The sequence below is a fragment of the Sitophilus oryzae genome, unplaced genomic scaffold (assembly GCF_002938485.1).
Source record: "Sitophilus oryzae breed Bouriz unplaced genomic scaffold, Soryzae_2.0 scaffold_1745_pilon_pilon, whole genome shotgun sequence".
NCBI classification, from domain to species: domain Eukaryota; kingdom Metazoa; phylum Arthropoda; class Insecta; order Coleoptera; family Curculionidae; genus Sitophilus; species Sitophilus oryzae.
In genome coordinates, this window is record NW_022146441.1 from 277,027 (window position 1) to 294,284 (window position 17,258).

Sequence of the window (17,258 nt, forward strand, 5' to 3'; positions counted from 1 at the left end):
TAATTAAAACATTATATCTTAATCAATCTTATTTATATATCGATACATGATGGACTAACATCAAAAATTTGACCCACAAACTTAAAAATAGAAGCAACTAATTGCTTCCCATCCAAATTCTTCGAATGGTTGGCCATCAAACACAATTCTCAATAGTTTTAGATAGATTGGACCTCAGTACTTAGTAGAACCTTAAAGATATCACACTTTCAAGCAGCACGGGGAACAAAAACCGACAGATATCATGGATGAAGAAGAGTAAATAAAAAAAATAGAAAATAGGCAGCTTAATGAACGTTTTACGTTTTTTTCCAGACAAGATACTGGAGATCCAGAGTTTATTAAGCGTCAGGAACAGAAAAGATCAGAACTGGACGAACAATTAAAGGAGTATATAGCGGAATGGCGGATGGTACGAGTTAAGGAACAAGAAGAGCTAAAAAGGTATGAAATTCTAGTAAAAATAAAGCGAGTGGTACCAAGGTATAAAAAAATGCTTCGTAATTTCCGGAAGTGCCGCCATATTAAAAACATTTTTAATCGATAGATCTCGTTGTAAAATAATGATCTAGATATTGTAGTTCTCTGGAAACTTCTAATGCACGCACAATGTAGAATGTATCTCTTTAAAACTTATTTAAGATATACGTTATGTTGTTATATTTTTCGTTAGATTGAAGGAAAAACAAGCCAAAAGGAAAGTCGCGCGTGCAGACGAAGAAAAAGCAGCGGCGGAAAGGAAGAAACAAGAGGAAGAACGAAGAGTCAAAGAAATAGAGGAGAAGAAAGTGAGAGAGGCTGAAGAAAAGAAACAGAGACTCATAGAGGCCGAGAAAAAACGTCAAGCCATGATGGCCGCACTCAAAGAGCAACACAAGAACAAAACTCTTAATCTTGTGGTCAAAAAGAAGGCTTTAGCGGTAAGAGCCATTCCAGAGTTAAGAGTCAGGGGCAGGGTTCGGAAGTAGTTAATTAAGACGTAATTTACCTGACTAACTACGTGTAGTTATTCTTCAAAAACTACGTCTTTTCCCGTTCATTAACTACATGAAAACTACGTTAATAAACTATGTATTGATATTATGAATAATTTTCCTTTGTATGAGGTGTAATAGAGATAATATGATGTAAATATTATATTTAAAGACATATTTCTTCTGATTTCTTAAATACATTATGTGTTTTTAAAGCGTCAACTTATTAAAACCTCACCTCAAACCTTTGATATTTGAAAGTTACATACATAAGTTACATAAACTACACCCTCTACATAAACTACATTAACTACATGTAATGTAGTTTATGTAGTTTTTAAAAGTAACATGTAGTTTTCCGAACCCTGGTCAGGGGCAGGGTATGGATATAGTATAATCCTTTATCTTTAATTTCCTTCTTCATTTTTGTAAAAATAACTAGCCAGTTTTACATAAAACGTTAAAATGAACTCTTAACCACATAAATATCAATTTTTGTCCATGCCCCAGGCTAGTTTAAGCGACGCAGAACTGGAAAGGACCAAAACCAAAGAACAATTAGAAGAAGAGAAGAAAATTTCGCTGTCCATCCGCATCAAACCTCTACAACTGGATGGTATGTCAACGGACAAGCTGAAAGAAAGGGCTCAGGAGCTGTGGGAAGCCATAGTCAAGCTGGAAACAGAGAAATACGATCTAGAAGAGAGAGAAAAACGACAGGAATATGATGTAAGTACCAAAATCATCTAACTAAAGAGGACACAACACTCTATTCATAAATAAAAATAGTTTAAACCTTTTTATTCAAAGATTACAAATAAAAAATTGTTCGTTCTACATCTGTTTGACAGCTTAAGGAATTGAAAGAACGTCAAAGACAACAACTGAGACACAAGGCTCTGAAGAAAGGACTCGATCCAGAAGCATTAACAGGTCCACATCCAGTAAGAGGTTTGTTTTAAACACAAAACGTTGCTCTAACTGATACTTTGTTTAAGCCTAAAATTCAACTAGCCTCAAAATATGAGCGGAGAGTCGATATAAGATCGTTCGATGACAAACAAAAGTTATTTCAAGGAGTAAGTAGAGAATTTTATTGAAAACCTTTTTTTTTGGTACTTTTGTACACATCCTGTATATTAGGGATTCGACATGGTCGCTCTGGAGCAAATGGAGAAAAATTGGAGGGAGAAAATGGATGAATTTAGCCACAGGCCTAGAAGTAAGCTATTTTTTATGTTAAGGAAGTAGTTCTATATGTTTTTTTTAGGAAGATTGCCAAAATGGTGTGGAGAACGTCCAGGTAAAAAACCTGGAGATCCAGACACGCCAGAAGGTAAAAAAACACTTATTAATAAGTCCAAACAAATTATCTAAAGTAACAAACAACTAACGTTCAGAAGATCGAGTATTTATGCAACCAGTAATACACTAATCCAAAGAAAATTGGTTCAGAATCATTAGGACCTGGTGTATTGTTAGTTGTATATATTCTACACTTAACTCCAATGACTAAAGAATACAAGGACTAATAACACTCGAGACCCAATTGTTACCATAACACCAAACAGTGCCGTGGCACATATTTTTCTTAACTTAGCTGCTTTAAGAGATATTTATATTTTTGATAAAAGTTTTGACTACGCTTATGGTGTATGCGGTGATATCATACTAATTAATTACGAAAAAAACGTTTTAAAATATTAACAAAAGGTACAAAACTAGTATCGACGTATTAGCACATATCAAATACATATATTATCAAAAAAATAATTACCAAATTCAATAAGAAAAGTAAGAAAAAGCTAAAAAGATGGAGTAACTGTTTATTTACCTATGAAACGTAACTCCTGGCTCTTTCTTATCGCTGCTGCTTTTACATTTGAAAGTCGAACAACTAATCACCATTGTAATAAAATTTATACAAAGTTCATTACACACAAACTATTAAAAATCGCTAAAATTGTCGCTGATGAGTGATGACTCATTTGTTACAACCAACAAATGGCGTCTAACATCACAAATTCTGCTGCAGCCCGTATATGGGCATTACATATCCCTGTATTCTTTAGTCATTGCATGATATACACATATTTATGCAACCAGTAATACACTAATCCTAACAGAATTGTTCGGTATTATTAGGACCTGTTGTATTGTTAGTTGCATACATTCCACACTTTACTCAAGAGATATAGCGGTAGAAAAAAACTCAAATCGCCCCACGTAAATGGCGTCTAGGGCTTGACTTCGCCAAAAATTCTTATCGATTGTCATTCCTTAGCCTTCTTCGACGCCGTTTTTTTTTCGATCGTGTGGTATTATACAATTATCCATTTTTATAAAAGCTATTAAAAATAAAGAAAATAATAGTTCAAACTAAATATTTCATTAATGTATATCTTATAAAATAGAGGAAGAAATCGCTAAAGCTGTTGACGACGAAGTGGATGAACTCATCAAAGAGCCTCAACCTGCCGCAGAGAATGAAGAGGAGGATCTTGAAGAAGAAGAGGTAGAGGTTGATGAGGAAGAGGAAGATGACGAAGATGATGAGGATGAAGAGGAGGAGGAGGAAGAAGAGGAATAAGCGAAACGTTGTTTTCTCTTTTGTTTAAAATTATTGTAGATAAAAGAAGAAATGTGGGAAGGTTTACAAGGAAAGAAAATAATAATCCTTTTAAAGAAATGTGTTACTGTATAGAATTGTTCCGAAAAATAAAGAATAGAATTGTCATTGTCGTTTATATTAGTATTTTTCGAATTTTTAGTGAATACATGCCTACAAGACATAAATAAAATCAGCAGCATAGCGTGGCGCTAATACAAGGGGATGTAATATGTGCCGGTGCTGCCACCATCAGAGAACATCGTAAACAACTAGTATATACAAATACACGGGTTTAAATAGTAGAGTATACGAAAAATTTATTATTTGATTATTCTAAAAGTAAAAAAGTAAATATTTTGATATCCTTAGAAGGTCTAATTAGTGTTTATTAGTTGAGAATCAATATAGTTGATTAAGAAAGTCGCAAAAAGTCGCAGTATTTTATTTTACTGTATGAAAGCCCAATGTTTATAGTCTATAAAATGAATAACTTTGAATTTTGACCGTTATTTTCACCAACATGGCAAATACAAAATCCCTCTGTCAAAAAAGTTACTGATATTCTTTAAATTGAGTGCCTGAACTAGCCTGAACGAATCAGATAGGTAACTCTTTTTACTTTCGTGAAATAGAAAAGGAAAATAATAAAACAAGTAATAGTTCTTCCTCTTCTACCACAAATCAACACGAAATGTCATAATTGTCAAAAGTAAAATATCATCAGCTTTTGACATTTCTAAATATCAGACCAATGCCGTCTCTAATAGAACAGCCACGGAGCGAGATTTATGACGTCACGCTAGTTAGATAATACGAATTAATAAATATGTTGGAGAATACATGGAAACATAATTATTCCTCGTATTTTTGGTTTGTATTTTAAAAATGATATAGTTTACATGAAATATACATAACATACAGTTAATAAATACAATATAATATATACCTATTTATTGTAATAAATACTTTGGCTAATAAACATGAACCATACAAATGCAGCAAATGTTTTACAATATACAAATAATGAATAGGTGGTACATAAGATAATGGGTAAAATGAAAAATATATTTTAAATTTTGGAGTTCGAAAATCGATCTAATTTAACAAAAAACATTCAATATCTACTAATAGTGATGTATTATTATTTGCATTCACAAAATTTATTTATATATTATAATGTTTACGGCAATTAATAAACTAATATAAACTTATCAAAAGATGACCACATATTTTTTTAAATTATTATTCTTAACACAAAAACTATCTACACTGACTATGGAGTACGATTTCAGTCATATTGTAAAACATTTGCTGCATTTGTATGGTTCATAGTTTATCTGCCAAAGTATTTATTAATATAAATAGGTATATATATATATTGTATTTATTAACTGTATATTATGTATATTTCAAGTAAACTATATCATTTTTAAAATACAAACCAACAAGTCGAGGAATAACTATGTTTTCCATGTATTCTACAACATAGTTATTAATCTGTAGTATCTAACTAGTGTGACGTCATAAATCTCGTTCCAAGGCTGTTCTATTAGAGACTGCATTGCGTCAGCATGGCCGCAAGTTGCTAACCTAATAAAATTAACACTAGAAAAGCCCGCGGGAACTGTCAGATTCAAAGTTATTCGTTTTACAGACTATACTAAGTAAAACGTATATAGACAATATGCTGAATTCTTCGAAATGCGCAACTAAATCTCTAAGTATAATAAAAATGTCACAAATTTAATCAAATTTTCTGAACGCCTAACTTTTAGTTGCAAAAAAAATCGTTAGTATAGAGAATATCAAAATAAATAATAGGTTTTTTAGAATACATACCTGCAGCTTGCTGAGCCATTTTCAATCAAAACGACAATATAAACGTAAAAAGAGCACAAGAACAACAACAATTTATAATTTTAAACATAAAATTTAGCCATTTACCTCTTATTGCTCTTATCTGTGAGAAGTAACAACTTTGACGTTTCGTTGAAACAAATGAATGCAACTAAACACACCCATAGCAACGCCATTCATGGCAGAGATGATTTAACTTATCATTTATCTTTTTTTGGGAAATCTTAAACACATTTGCTTTTTCGAATTTCGATCACCTTTTTCATACTAATCACGTCACTAAATGTTTATTTGGTATGGGCTATATAAAAATAAAACACAAATACAGTAAAGGCTGTAATAAAGCTATGATATAGTCTGTGAAACGAATAACTTTGAATTTGACAGTTCCCACGGGCTTTTCTAGTGTTAATTTTATTAGGTTAGCAACTTGCGACCATGCTGACGCAATGCCGTCTCTAATAGAACAGCCTCGGAACGAGATTTATGACGTCACGCTAACATAATTATTCCTTATATTTGACTATGGCTGAAATCGTACTCCATAGTCAATGTAGATAGTTTTAGTGTTAAGAATAATAATTTTAAAAAAATATGTGGTCATCTTTTGACAAGTTTATATTAGTTTATTAATTGCAGTAAACATTATGTGGTTTGGTTTGGTGTGAATATTTTATATGCAATTTTTTGGATTATATTCGACACTATATTTTTATATGACACAACACTGATGAAGGCTATAATGTTAGCCGAAACGTTTTTTTTAAAACCATTATACATATAAAATGACAGCGATCTTTATTTCATAGCTATCCCTGACGCCTTTTTTTCTATGATATTGTATTATTTGCAAATATAATTTTTCGAACATTGATACTTGCAAAATATACATATAAATTTTGTGAATGCAAATAATAATACATCACTATTAGTAGATATTGAACGTTTTTTGTTAAATTAGATCTATTTTCAAACCCCAAAATTTAAAATATATTTTACATTTTACCCATTATCTTATGTACCTATTCATTATTTGTATATTGTAAAACATTTGCTGCATTTGTATGGTTCATAGTTTATTTGCCAAAGTATTTATTACTATAAATAGGTATATATTATATTTATTAACTGTATATTATGTATATTTCATGTAAACTATATCATTTTTAAAATACAAACCAAAAATACGAGGAATAATTATGTTTTCCATGTATTCTACAACATATTTATTAATCCGTATCTAATTAGCGTGACGTCATAAATCTCGCTCCGAGGCTGTTCTATTACAGACGGAATTGGTCTGATATTTAGAAATGTCAAAAGCTGATGACATTTTACTTTTGACAATTATGCCATTTCGTGTTGATTTTTGCAAGAAGAGGAAGAACTGTCACTTGTTTTATTATTTTCCTTTTCTATTTCACGTAAGTAAAAAGAGTTACCTATCTGATTCGTTCAGGCACTCAATTTAAAGAATACTTAAAGAATATCAGTAACTTTTTTGATAGAGGGATTTTATATTTGCCATGTTAGTAAAAAATAACGATCAAAATTCAAAGTTATTCATTTTATAGACTATATTAATTTTATTTCGTGGAATATAATATATAAGCCTATCAACTAAAAACAGTAATAATACAATTTATTTCACTTATACAATTTATGCAAAATATTTATTTTTATTATGCCGCCGCAACTTTAGTTTGAAGTCCAGCCTTTTGACTACTGTTTATTTTATCTCCTAAACTCAAAGCCATACCCTAGAAAAAAAAAAGTTGGTCAAATGAGAGTCGGACTCGCGCACGAAGGGTTTTAGTAGCAGCGAAGTTTTAGTAAAGGGTTCCCGTTTTTACCCTTTGGATACGGAACCCTAAAAGATAACTTAACCTATACATATAAATATTTCAAAAATATTTTACCTGACTTTTGGCCCTTATCCTGATATGACCCTGTACAGGAGCTTCTGGTTTGTTAAAGGGTTTTTCTATACTCAAATTGGCCAAAGCGTCTTCACCAAAAATAGATTTGGCGTACATGTTGGCAGCCATGAAACCGCACTGGCCTGACAGCGCTTTTTCCGGCGTGAGACACTTCATGTTGGTACTCTTGATCAGGTGTTTCAGGTATTCGTTCAGATCTGTCAACGACGTGTTGACAGTTACCTAGGGAAAAAAAGAATAATTCAAAAATTTTCAAATAAAAATAGAAAAAATGGAAAGAAACGGTATACAGTCTGTCCAACGGGAGGATCCCTGACAGTGACAGTTGCATCTGTCATTTTAATTCATGGCAAAATTAAACTTTCTTTCGTTTTACGCATTTGACGGAAGATTACGATAGACGATGACAGGAAAAAGGTAGATGACGTCAGGAAAGAAAGTTTCTAATATTTTGTTAAGTTAACTATGGATGGGTTCATATACAGGGTGTTCAAAAATCTTATTTTTACATGAGGAATCTCCCCACGACAAATGGCACATGTTTTTTAAAAGACCCTGTATAAATCCGTCTCTTGTTGTTTCTAACCAGTCTTATTGGTTTATTTCAAAAATGACAGATCATATTCCAATATGATTGGAGTGAGGAAACGATAAATAACGCACAGACGCAGATACGTATGAACTATTTTTGCCACGCCCAAATACAAACGTCGCTTTCCTATTGGCTTACCTTGTTCTCCCACTCAAACTCCGCCCACATGCGCATAAACTCTGTGTCGGTACAACTCGCTGGTACTATGTAGTCCATTATATCGATGTGTATATCATTCAAAACCACCACATTTCTGTCAGACGCGGCACCGGTGACGTCATAGACAATGTTGCCGAAAATAATACCGTTTTCAGTGGAAGCAACCTGAAGAAGAAAAAAAAAGTTTGTGAAAAAGAATGATTTACTGATGTGAAAGCAAGCTTCTTGAAAAAAAAATGAATTATATGAGATAAAAATTAAAATATTGTACTTCATTATTACTAACCTTAACGTTTGCTTTGATGTTACAGAAATCTTTAGGCGCCAGAACCACGGGTTGAGGTTTTTCGACCAACTTCAAGTCGCCCAACGTTGCCAGCTCTAAAGTACAATTTTGCAACGTGTCGTTGGTCTGATTCACGATCAGTACGTCCAAGACGATATCGTACTGATTCACGTGAACGTACGCCTCTGAATATACCGGATCTGAGAAACCTAGAAAAATGATTATATCTGAAAACCGTAAATAATTTATATATGATCATCATATATAATTTACATATTACCATCATACATAAAAAGTCATATATAAATTATATATGATATCAAACATAATAACAGACCATGTAAGAAACCTAGAAAAATATATTATATATGATAACCATATATAATTTATATATGATCATCATATATAATTTACATATTACCATCATACATAAAAATATCATATATAAATTATATATGATAACAAACATAATAACAAACCATGTAAGAAATTTAGAAAACTATATTATATATGATAACCATATATAATTTATATATGATCATCATATATAATTTACATATTACCATCATACATAAAAATATCATATATAAATTATATATGATATCAAACATAATAACAAACCATGTAAGAAACCTAGAAAAGTATATTATATATGATAACCATATATAATTTATATATGATCATATATGTATAATTTACATATTACCATCAAACATAAAAATATCATATATAAATTATATATGATATCAAACATAATAACAAACCATGTATTACCTGTGAGTTGGGTGACTTTGTCCAGTTTATTTGGACCCAAACCAGTGTCCCCGCCTGCGGCTCTTCCTCCAATCAGAGCTTGAGATAACGACGTTTCGAATACATTTTCCCCCAATTCGCCACCCTTATCAGTCTCCAACTGAATGAAATTGATCGGGTCGTCCGTTTGAATTTTGTGCCCTAAAATTATAAAAAATACTAACTATAATGTAGTTCGTAACATTTAAAATACATGTTTACATCTTTACAATGTTGCCAATCATACCTGTTTTTTCTTTGGCCTTCTGATTTGACGCTTCCTCGCGCTCTTTGGCCAATAGCATGTCGTTCAGGGCCTTCCTACAATAGTCGGTAAAGATCTGAACTATGACAGGCGATCTGTCAGAGACTACCTTCAGGCAGAGCAAGATATGGTCCCTGTCGTCGTTTGTGATCGATTTGGTTGGCAAGCCTGTCGAAAAAACACTTGTAAACAAATATTTGACGCCCTGTATACGATATATTCTAGCTAAAATAATCAAATAAGCTCAATAATACACAATATCATAAGTAATTATAAATTTAAAATATGGCGCGAATTTATAGTTCGCGAATTTGCCGTTTGGAGCGCCTAGAACGCGATGGTACAAATCGGGGGGGTGGCAGTAAACCGGAAAATTGGAAACAGTTGTGGCGCGGTTCTACCCAGGCAGAAAGCATGGCCTTCTAGACTGTCCTAGACAAAAATCTGAATATTTCTATATGATTTCTGTCAATTTCTGCTACGGAACATTTTTATGCACGTCGGCGTCCTGTTCTTTTGTCTTTTGTCTGTGTGTCAGCGTCAGCTCCCGAGGCCTCTGGCAAGGTCGGGCGCCATTTTAATTTTTGCCGTTTAGATTTGATTGGAAGTTTGTTTCTGATATTTCGGCTGACATTTATAAGTACAAAGATGTTTTTTGATATAAAGTTCCTTGTTAACACTTTAATAAAGTATATATGATTAATTACATGAAGAAAATGATGAAATCGACGTTTCTGCGTGTAGTAGGTGTGGGCCATATTATATGTAAAAATAGGTAATATATTAACTGTTTTTATATTTTTTTAACTTTAAACCCAAGGATCTTGGGATATTCTTTGCCAAGGATTTTTCCGTATCTCTACTTTAAAGACTGATCGGTGATTTTGAGCAATTGAAAGCAAGTTATACAAGGTAAATTATGATTATTGAACTATTATTAGCCTACATTAATTTTCTACAAGATGAACAGAAATGCGTAATTACATATCACATAGGTACCTATTATGTATTTTCATAGCAATAATGCTATAAATCTATGTATGTAGATTATTTTTAAAATACAAATGAGGTATTAGATGTATATGTATCATATTTTTTATTCATTTTATTTTCATTCAAGTCCTGTTTGATTTAATTCACAAAAGTCTTATGTACCTATATTTATGATTTTTACATATTTTTTTTGATTCCAGGTTTTGTGTGGGTTCCGGTTGCCTTTTTCCTGCTTCCAGTTATTTAGTTTTATGCCCGTGAAGCTGTGAAAACATTTATTTATCTTCAAGTTTCTGTAAGTCAATGCACTGTTATTTTACTAATTCACTTTAACACAGCATCTCTGATATTATTTAAATATTTGATATTGATACAGTAGTTTATTGGTTTATAGCTCTTTAATTATGTTGATTTGCATATTTTCATTGTTCTAAATTCCAAATAAATATTTTTGAGTAATTTTGTTGTATTATTTACTACTAGAAAGAGTAAAAAGTATATTAACCCTCATTTAAACCTCCTGAACAGCCCGCCATTAAAAACCGGAAACGGAAATAAATTTCATAAAATTGAAATTGTCATGTCAAATGTCCCAGCCGCCATATCTGAAAATTAGTTACCCAGGCAGCCACGCTGTTTCCATAATTTAACATTGACTTGACACTTCTTCTTGTATTTATTATTTTATGGTACAAATGACCTACTTTGTCTGAACTCGTAGAAAACTTCATCTTGCATTTTATAACGTCCTGACTCGCTTATAAATGAAATTGAGTGTAGAGATTTGTTAAAAACCCTTTATAAACAAGAATTTAACGCCTTAAATATTAAAATAATCAAATAACGTCAGAAACACATAATACCATAAGTAAAACATCGGTACAAACGAACTACTTCATTTAAAACACACCATTTGAACTTTATAACAACCTAATTCATTTGTTTATTCACCTGATTGGCCCAAATGCAGTATCCCCGCCATAATCAACATGACTTCTGCGTCGAATCTGTTGGTTCTTTCTGCAGAAACCAGCTGACCAAATCTCAAAGCCAGTTTGGTCAAAGTTGAAGCCAGAGAAGCTCCAATGAAGAAATCTCCGTCCATAAGGTACTGCCTTAAAGGCGGTCTTTCTTTTTTCGATTTCTGAACAGTGTTAAACGCCGACTGAGTGGCGTAGGTACCGTCTGACGTCACTAGAGTAGTCACGACAGGACCGTTTCCTATGTTTTCTATTTCTTTTTCGTCTACTTCGCCTTGATTGAGTCTGTGTTCGGCTACAACAAAAGAACCCTCGCCCAATGTATATGTCACCTAAAAATCAACCATTATAGATTATATTTATGTAAAAATTATACAATTTTACCTCTTTTATGACTGACTCTATATCAGCAACCGATGTAGCATACTCTCCAAGAATCCACAGGGCAGCCCTATGGACTTTCACTGATTTTATATCCTTGAAAGCTTCAAGAAGTTTCTAAAAACACCTGATATATCAACGGAACACTTTAGAAATTCATCTATACCTCAATAATAAGTGGTCTAAGTGCCTCGAACTTTTGTATGGCCTCTCTTACAAAAACTAACACATCTGCGGCAGCTAGCTCGTTATTATCTGACAAAAACTCTACCAAAATCGGTATAACTGTGGCAGCAACATCAGGAAACTTTATACAGCAAGAATGCAAGGTCCTGACCAAGAGTTGTCGGTATTTTCCTGTATCTTCATGCTCAGAGTCTTCAAAATAATTTAAAACGTATAATATCATAAAAATATATAAATTATTTAGACTTACCAAGGGTTTTTGATACTTCTTTCTTCAAGAACAAGACCATTTCTTCAATATTCCTGGAATTAACCAGCTCCATGGCTAGATTTAAGGTTTTTCTTCTTACTTCCAGGTCCGGACTAGATAAAACTCTTAAAATATCCATTACCAAGTCCTGAAGAACTCTGTTATAGTTTGGATGTTCCCCTAGAGTTACTAGTTTGTCCAGGACAATAAGTTTAACATTATTATCGCTTTCCTTGATGATAAGATCAATATAACATGAAGCAGCAGCTTTAATAGCTGTAGGTGCACTGGATAGAGTTATAAGAGTACCTGCAGCTTCATACCTAACAGCCGCACTACTTGAGTTAAGTAAATTATAAATACACCTGATAAATCTTGATCTTTCTGTGGGATTTGAATGGCACACCTTGTATATCAACTCCACTATAACTAACTGAAGAATATCTCCAAAAGAAGTGACTTGATCGAGACAAGAACTCAAATAAGACAGTGCCCTATCCTGATCGGCATGCAGCAACATCAAAAACGCATTTCTTTTACAAGACATATCCTGTTCTCCATCTAAATAAGTTGATATCAGTTCTGGAGCATCGGGTATAAGAAACTCAAAGTTCCTGTATATTGTAAAAATAGCAAGCACTGCGTTTCTCCTAACGTAGCTATGTCTGTGTTCTAAACAAGCTCTTATTGAAGGCATTAAAGGTTCAAGAAGCTCTGGTTCTTTCAGCTTGCAGAGAAATCTCAAGGTGGAACCGCGTAAGAACTCGTTAGGGTGTTGTAAGTCTTTTCTGTAAGCGTCACAAACTAGAATCATTTCTTGCAGAAGCTTGCCATCGGGTGTAGTTTTAGGGACAATTTCCCAGAATATAAGTAGGAGTTTTTTAGCTGTGTGGTCTTGCAAAGGAAGAACGTAGCGAATAATCATCATGAGGAAACCTGGAGGTAATCTTTCACCTGCCAAGATCATTCGAATTATCTTCTTTAATGCTTCGACCTTTTGGTCTGTATCGCCCTTCTCTAAAATAATAAACAATGGATGAAAATTAAGTTGGTAATCCTCCAAAATAGCTTACCGAGATCGCTTTTCAAATGCATCTCGTTGTAGGGCTCTGTATCCGAAGACACATTGATCAGGGTGTAACAGGGCTGTTCGACGCTCGTCATTTTTAGACTGTATAAGGTCCAAAGACGATAAATAAATAAACATACACTAGTTTAAGTGTAATTAGCAATTAAAACTAGGCCTAATTGTGGAAAAAACAGCCACTCGGGCGAAATAAACAAAAAGTAGACGTGTCGTATTTTGTGTCACTCGGTAAATGTCAAAAAAATTTAACCTCAAAATTTTAATTTTTTTTATCTTAGGCAACCAGTTTTACACTCTACCTGTATTTTATGTTGCATAATGTATTTAATTACGTAATATTTCATAACAAATTTAATTAATTGTTACGTATTTATCTTTATTCTTGTTCAATTAAAAACAATTATCCTCCATATGTATTTTTATGTTGTTACAATTAAGGGAATCGCAATGATAAAAAATCGCGCAAAGATTCTAAAAGATAAGGTAATTTCTATACATTTTATACAATAATATGATAAATTGTAAGTCAATAAGTGAACACAAATGCATAAAAGCAATCAACGATTTCATCATTTAATTTAATAGTAATTAAATATAAGGCTGTGGCTAATACTCTAAAAAAATTATCACTCTTTTATCCTGTATTTTTTATGAGTATTCTAAGAAAAATAAGTTTAATTTGTTGCTTCGCTCGTTATTCTAGGAAATCTTCTTATTGCGAGTGCTTTATCAGGCTTTATTACTTATTTGTTGCTGTTAATTGATGGTAAGAAATATAAAAATTCTTTGATTTTTTTAAATCCAGAGTAGACCAAATGTATGATCTAAAATTTTTTTTCTCTTTTCGATAAAAGCTTATTTCCTTAAATTACCGGTCGCACAGGGGATGAAAAACTATGAAAATATTTGTTTTTAATATAAACTTTTGATAATAATTGTAGAATAATGAAAAAAATACGAAGTGTAAATAATAGTAGGTCTAATGTACAAAAACACGCATTAATGTTAACCTCAAAATTTAAGTAATTTTTTTTACTTTTCAAAATGTCCTAGTGTATTTAATAATAGCTTATTTTTAATAAGTTTCTAATTGTAATTGTTTTTCTTCCGATATACACTTTATTTATCTTTATCAAATTCAATGTAAGTATGCTTCAGAAACTTAGAATAGTTGTTATTATGCCTATTTCCTATTTTTTTATCTTATCTTCTTATTACGCGTTTATTCGATTACAGATTGTGGATAAATTATATTATTAGATATCAAAACGAAACTAACCCAGATTTATATCCATTACAGATATTGAAAATGAACAACATAGACTGCCATGAAAGCCTGTGGACTCCATGTGAGGACATTCTTAGAAATTTTTATGAGAAAAACTATGCCGTTGTAGTGCTTAATTGTAGGATCGACCTTAACGTCGATCACAGAAAATTATTAAACTTATGGACCAAAGGTAAAATATTAGTAATTTTCTTAATTTATTTAATAATTTTTTAAGTTTATCATGTATTTAGCAAAACTAAGAATCACGGTGGATGGTGGGACAAGGAGGTGGTTAAAATGGCTAGAGGCACATGAATATGAAACTAACAATACGGTAAAACCTCCAGATTTGATCACAGGTGATATGGATTCACTACCCCCTCATTTATTGAGTTTTTTTGAGGAAAAAGGTTCAAAAGTGATCAGAACGCCCGATCAGAACCAGACAGACTTCACAAAAGCTCTAAGAGAGCTAAAGACTCACTGTGAGCAAAATTTAATTGAGGTAATATGAATTTATATACAGGGTGGCGCCTCTCATATGAGACTGCAAAGAAAACGGTAGTTTGTATTAAAATGAAATTTTGGGAGCTTGTATATTTTTTAAAAATATACAGAGTTTTTCAGGGTGTCCCCAAAAAAAGTTACATAATATCAAAGTTGTTTTTTTTTAATTGGACACCCTATATATTAATTAATTTTTGGATTCTAGGAGAAAAATAAAGGTGAGTTTTATTAAAGAAGCATATGACTAAAACGTAAAGTTTTTGAGATATTTCACATTTTGTGAAAATGAAGAATAAACTTTAAATTTTGATAACAGCTACCTAAATTATAATTTACCCTGTATAGCCTGATATTTAGTTAAAATAACCATTGTATATTAATCCAAATTAAAATTTGACCTGAAAAGTTATACAGGGTGAAACAAAATTAATATTGAACATTAGTCACTTAAAAGTACTCTTTTTTTTTTAATGGAACACCCTGTATATTACTCCGATATTCAATTTTTGTTATCCGATTCGGTTTTTGTTAAAAAAAAATATGTTTAAATCATTAGGTAGATACGGTATTTGTACTTGCCGATACCTCTGGTAGATTTGACCAGATTATCGCCAACATAAACACATTATACAAGGCGAGTGAATTTTTGGGCGATAAAAAAATATATCAGATAGCCTCAAACTCAATCAGTTGGTTACTGCAAGCTGGGAATCACAGAATTAGTATACCGGAAAATTTGCGTAGAGACAAGGAATGGTGCGCTTTGATTCCAATGGGAGCACCCTGTATAGTTACTACAACAGGCTTAAAATGGAATTTAGGTACGTAGTCGCATCCTTCTATCTACGCTAATAACGGAGATACCGTATGATTTCAAAATGACACACCCTGTACATAATTAAACAGGCAAAAAATATTCTCAAAAAAATAAGTTAACCTAGAGGAACATATTTTTAGATAAGAGTACGCTTAATTTTGGGGGTATGGTCAGCACTTCCAACACGTACAGCGGAGAACCGTACGTCACTGTCAGCACTGACAGGCCTCTGTTATGGTCGATGGGCATAGAGGCTATTTTATAGCATATACCGGTGATTTAGTACAACCTTTAGCAAACATAGTATAATAAATATTAGATAGAATTTAAAAAATTTTGAAAAGCGCTATATGGTACACAAAAAAAAACGGTGTCAAGTTACCTTAGAACATTTCTGCGGTTAGCATGACGCCGTTTTTTTTCAATCATAGAGTATACAGGGTGATTTTCATTGATCCTGGAGTATATTCAGTAAAATCAAAGATATCGCGTTTTTTTTTTCAGAACTATGCCCAGATACACAGAAAATTTTATACAGGTTGTCCCAAATTTTAGATGTTAGGTTATCGACGTTTTTTTTTAATAACACTGTGCTGTATATAATTTTCTTACACAAAAAAAGCGCAATTTCAAATACTAATCGACGTGTGCCAGGATTTCTGAAAAAAAAAACGAAAATCTTTGATTTACTGAATTTATTTAGTAAGTTAGAAAATCACACTGTATATATATGATTTAGGTTTGTACCTTAAAAAAAACGGCGTCCAGTTAGGTTGGAAATGATGATCGGTGACATTCTCCATATAATTTTACATAGAAAATGAGAGCGATCTTCGTTTCATAGCCATCGCCGACGCCGTTTTTTTTTTGTTGATCATATTTTATATCAAAATATAGGCTAAAAAATTTGTAAATTGAGGGAAAAACTGTGATGATAGGGTTTTAAGAATTTATTTTTTGTTAAAATGGTTTATATATTATTTGTTCTTTTTAACTAAATATACACAATGTTAGATAGATTGTTAAAAAGTGCGTTTTTTTTTGGTACCATACAATCGAAAAAAAACGGCGTCAAAGAAGGCCGAGCAATGGCAATCTATGATAATTTTGGCGAGGTTAGGACGCCATTTTTTTTTCGATCACAAGATATTTTTGGATTTGAAATAATACAAAATATATTTTAAGAAAAAAAAACGTTTATTTCTAGAAATACAAATAAATACATTAGTGGTATTTTATTGAGGATTAATTTTAAGTTAAGTAAACATAATATCTCGGAGAATTTTTAAAAATTCTAGACTTGTCTGAAAT

The 17,258-nt window shown here is 32.1% G+C and overlaps 3 protein-coding genes across 5 annotated transcripts; 2 read left to right on the forward strand and 1 right to left on the reverse strand.

Moving 5' to 3' along the window:
• Nucleotides 1–136: 136 nt before the first annotated feature.
• LOC115882040 (troponin T-like) lies at nt 137–3,711 on the forward strand. Its single transcript, XM_030899861.1, has 9 exons — nt 137–258; nt 316–444; nt 674–920; nt 1,485–1,703; nt 1,826–1,918; nt 1,973–2,053; nt 2,118–2,196; nt 2,245–2,310; nt 3,389–3,711. Exons 1-9 carry the CDS (start codon nt 245–247, stop codon nt 3,562–3,564), a joined length of 1,104 nt encoding a protein of 367 aa, XP_030755721.1. The 5' UTR covers nt 137–244; the 3' UTR covers nt 3,565–3,711.
• Nucleotides 3,712–7,063: 3,352 nt separating this feature from the next.
• Nucleotides 7,064–13,602, reverse strand: LOC115881947 (coatomer subunit beta). The gene is made up of 11 exons (XM_030899693.1): nt 13,340–13,602; nt 12,267–13,283; nt 11,997–12,208; nt 11,834–11,947; nt 11,421–11,781; nt 9,459–9,644; nt 9,194–9,373; nt 8,420–8,628; nt 8,113–8,298; nt 7,362–7,604; nt 7,064–7,202 (listed from the first exon to the last, which is right to left on the reverse strand). The coding sequence occupies exons 1-11, from the start codon at nt 13,428–13,430 to the stop codon at nt 7,125–7,127; spliced, it is 2,877 nt and encodes a 958-aa protein (XP_030755553.1). The 5' UTR covers nt 13,431–13,602; the 3' UTR covers nt 7,064–7,124.
• Nucleotides 13,603–13,690: 88 nt separating this feature from the next.
• Nucleotides 13,691–16,619, forward strand: LOC115881948 (thiamin pyrophosphokinase 1). Of its 3 annotated transcripts, none has more exons than XM_030899694.1 (5): nt 13,691–13,836; nt 14,654–14,813; nt 14,875–15,128; nt 15,687–15,951; nt 16,088–16,619. In XM_030899694.1, the coding sequence occupies exons 1-5, from the start codon at nt 13,765–13,767 to the stop codon at nt 16,210–16,212; spliced, it is 876 nt and encodes a 291-aa protein (XP_030755554.1). In that variant the 5' UTR covers nt 13,691–13,764; the 3' UTR covers nt 16,213–16,619. The 3 variants fall into 3 exon arrangements, with proteins under 3 accessions (XP_030755554.1, XP_030755555.1, XP_030755556.1); XM_030899695.1 differs by lacking the exon at nt 13,691–13,836 and adding an exon at nt 13,882–14,119; XM_030899696.1 differs by lacking the exon at nt 13,691–13,836 and adding an exon at nt 14,349–14,496.
• The last annotated feature ends 639 nt before the right edge of the window (nt 16,620–17,258 follow it).

Excerpts from the sequence above, each read along its gene's own strand:
- LOC115881947 (XM_030899693.1), bottom strand. The coding sequence starts at position 13,430 with ATGACGAGCGTCGAACAGCCCTGTTACACCCTGATCAATGTGTCTTCG. Across the intron at positions 9,374-9,458 it reads GAAGGCCAAAGAAAAAACAG|GGCACAAAATTCAAACGGAC; the intron begins GTATGATTGGCA and ends TTATAATTTTAG. Across the intron at positions 8,629-9,193 it reads CAAAGTCACCCAACTCACAG|GTTTCTCAGATCCGGTATAT; the intron begins GTAATACATGGT and ends TCATTTTTCTAG.
- LOC115881948 (XM_030899694.1), top strand. The coding sequence starts at position 13,765 with ATGTATTTTTATGTTGTTACAATTAAGGGAATCGCAATGATAAAAAAT. Across the intron at positions 13,837-14,653 it reads CAAAGATTCTAAAAGATAAG|ATATTGAAAATGAACAACAT; the intron begins GTAATTTCTATA and ends TATCCATTACAG. Across the intron at positions 15,952-16,087 it reads AGGCTTAAAATGGAATTTAG|ATAAGAGTACGCTTAATTTT; the intron begins GTACGTAGTCGC and ends ACATATTTTTAG.
- LOC115882040 (XM_030899861.1), top strand. Across the intron at positions 921-1,484 it reads TCAAAAAGAAGGCTTTAGCG|GCTAGTTTAAGCGACGCAGA; the intron begins GTAAGAGCCATT and ends TCCATGCCCCAG. Across the intron at positions 1,919-1,972 it reads CATTAACAGGTCCACATCCA|CCTAAAATTCAACTAGCCTC; the intron begins GTAAGAGGTTTG and ends ACTTTGTTTAAG.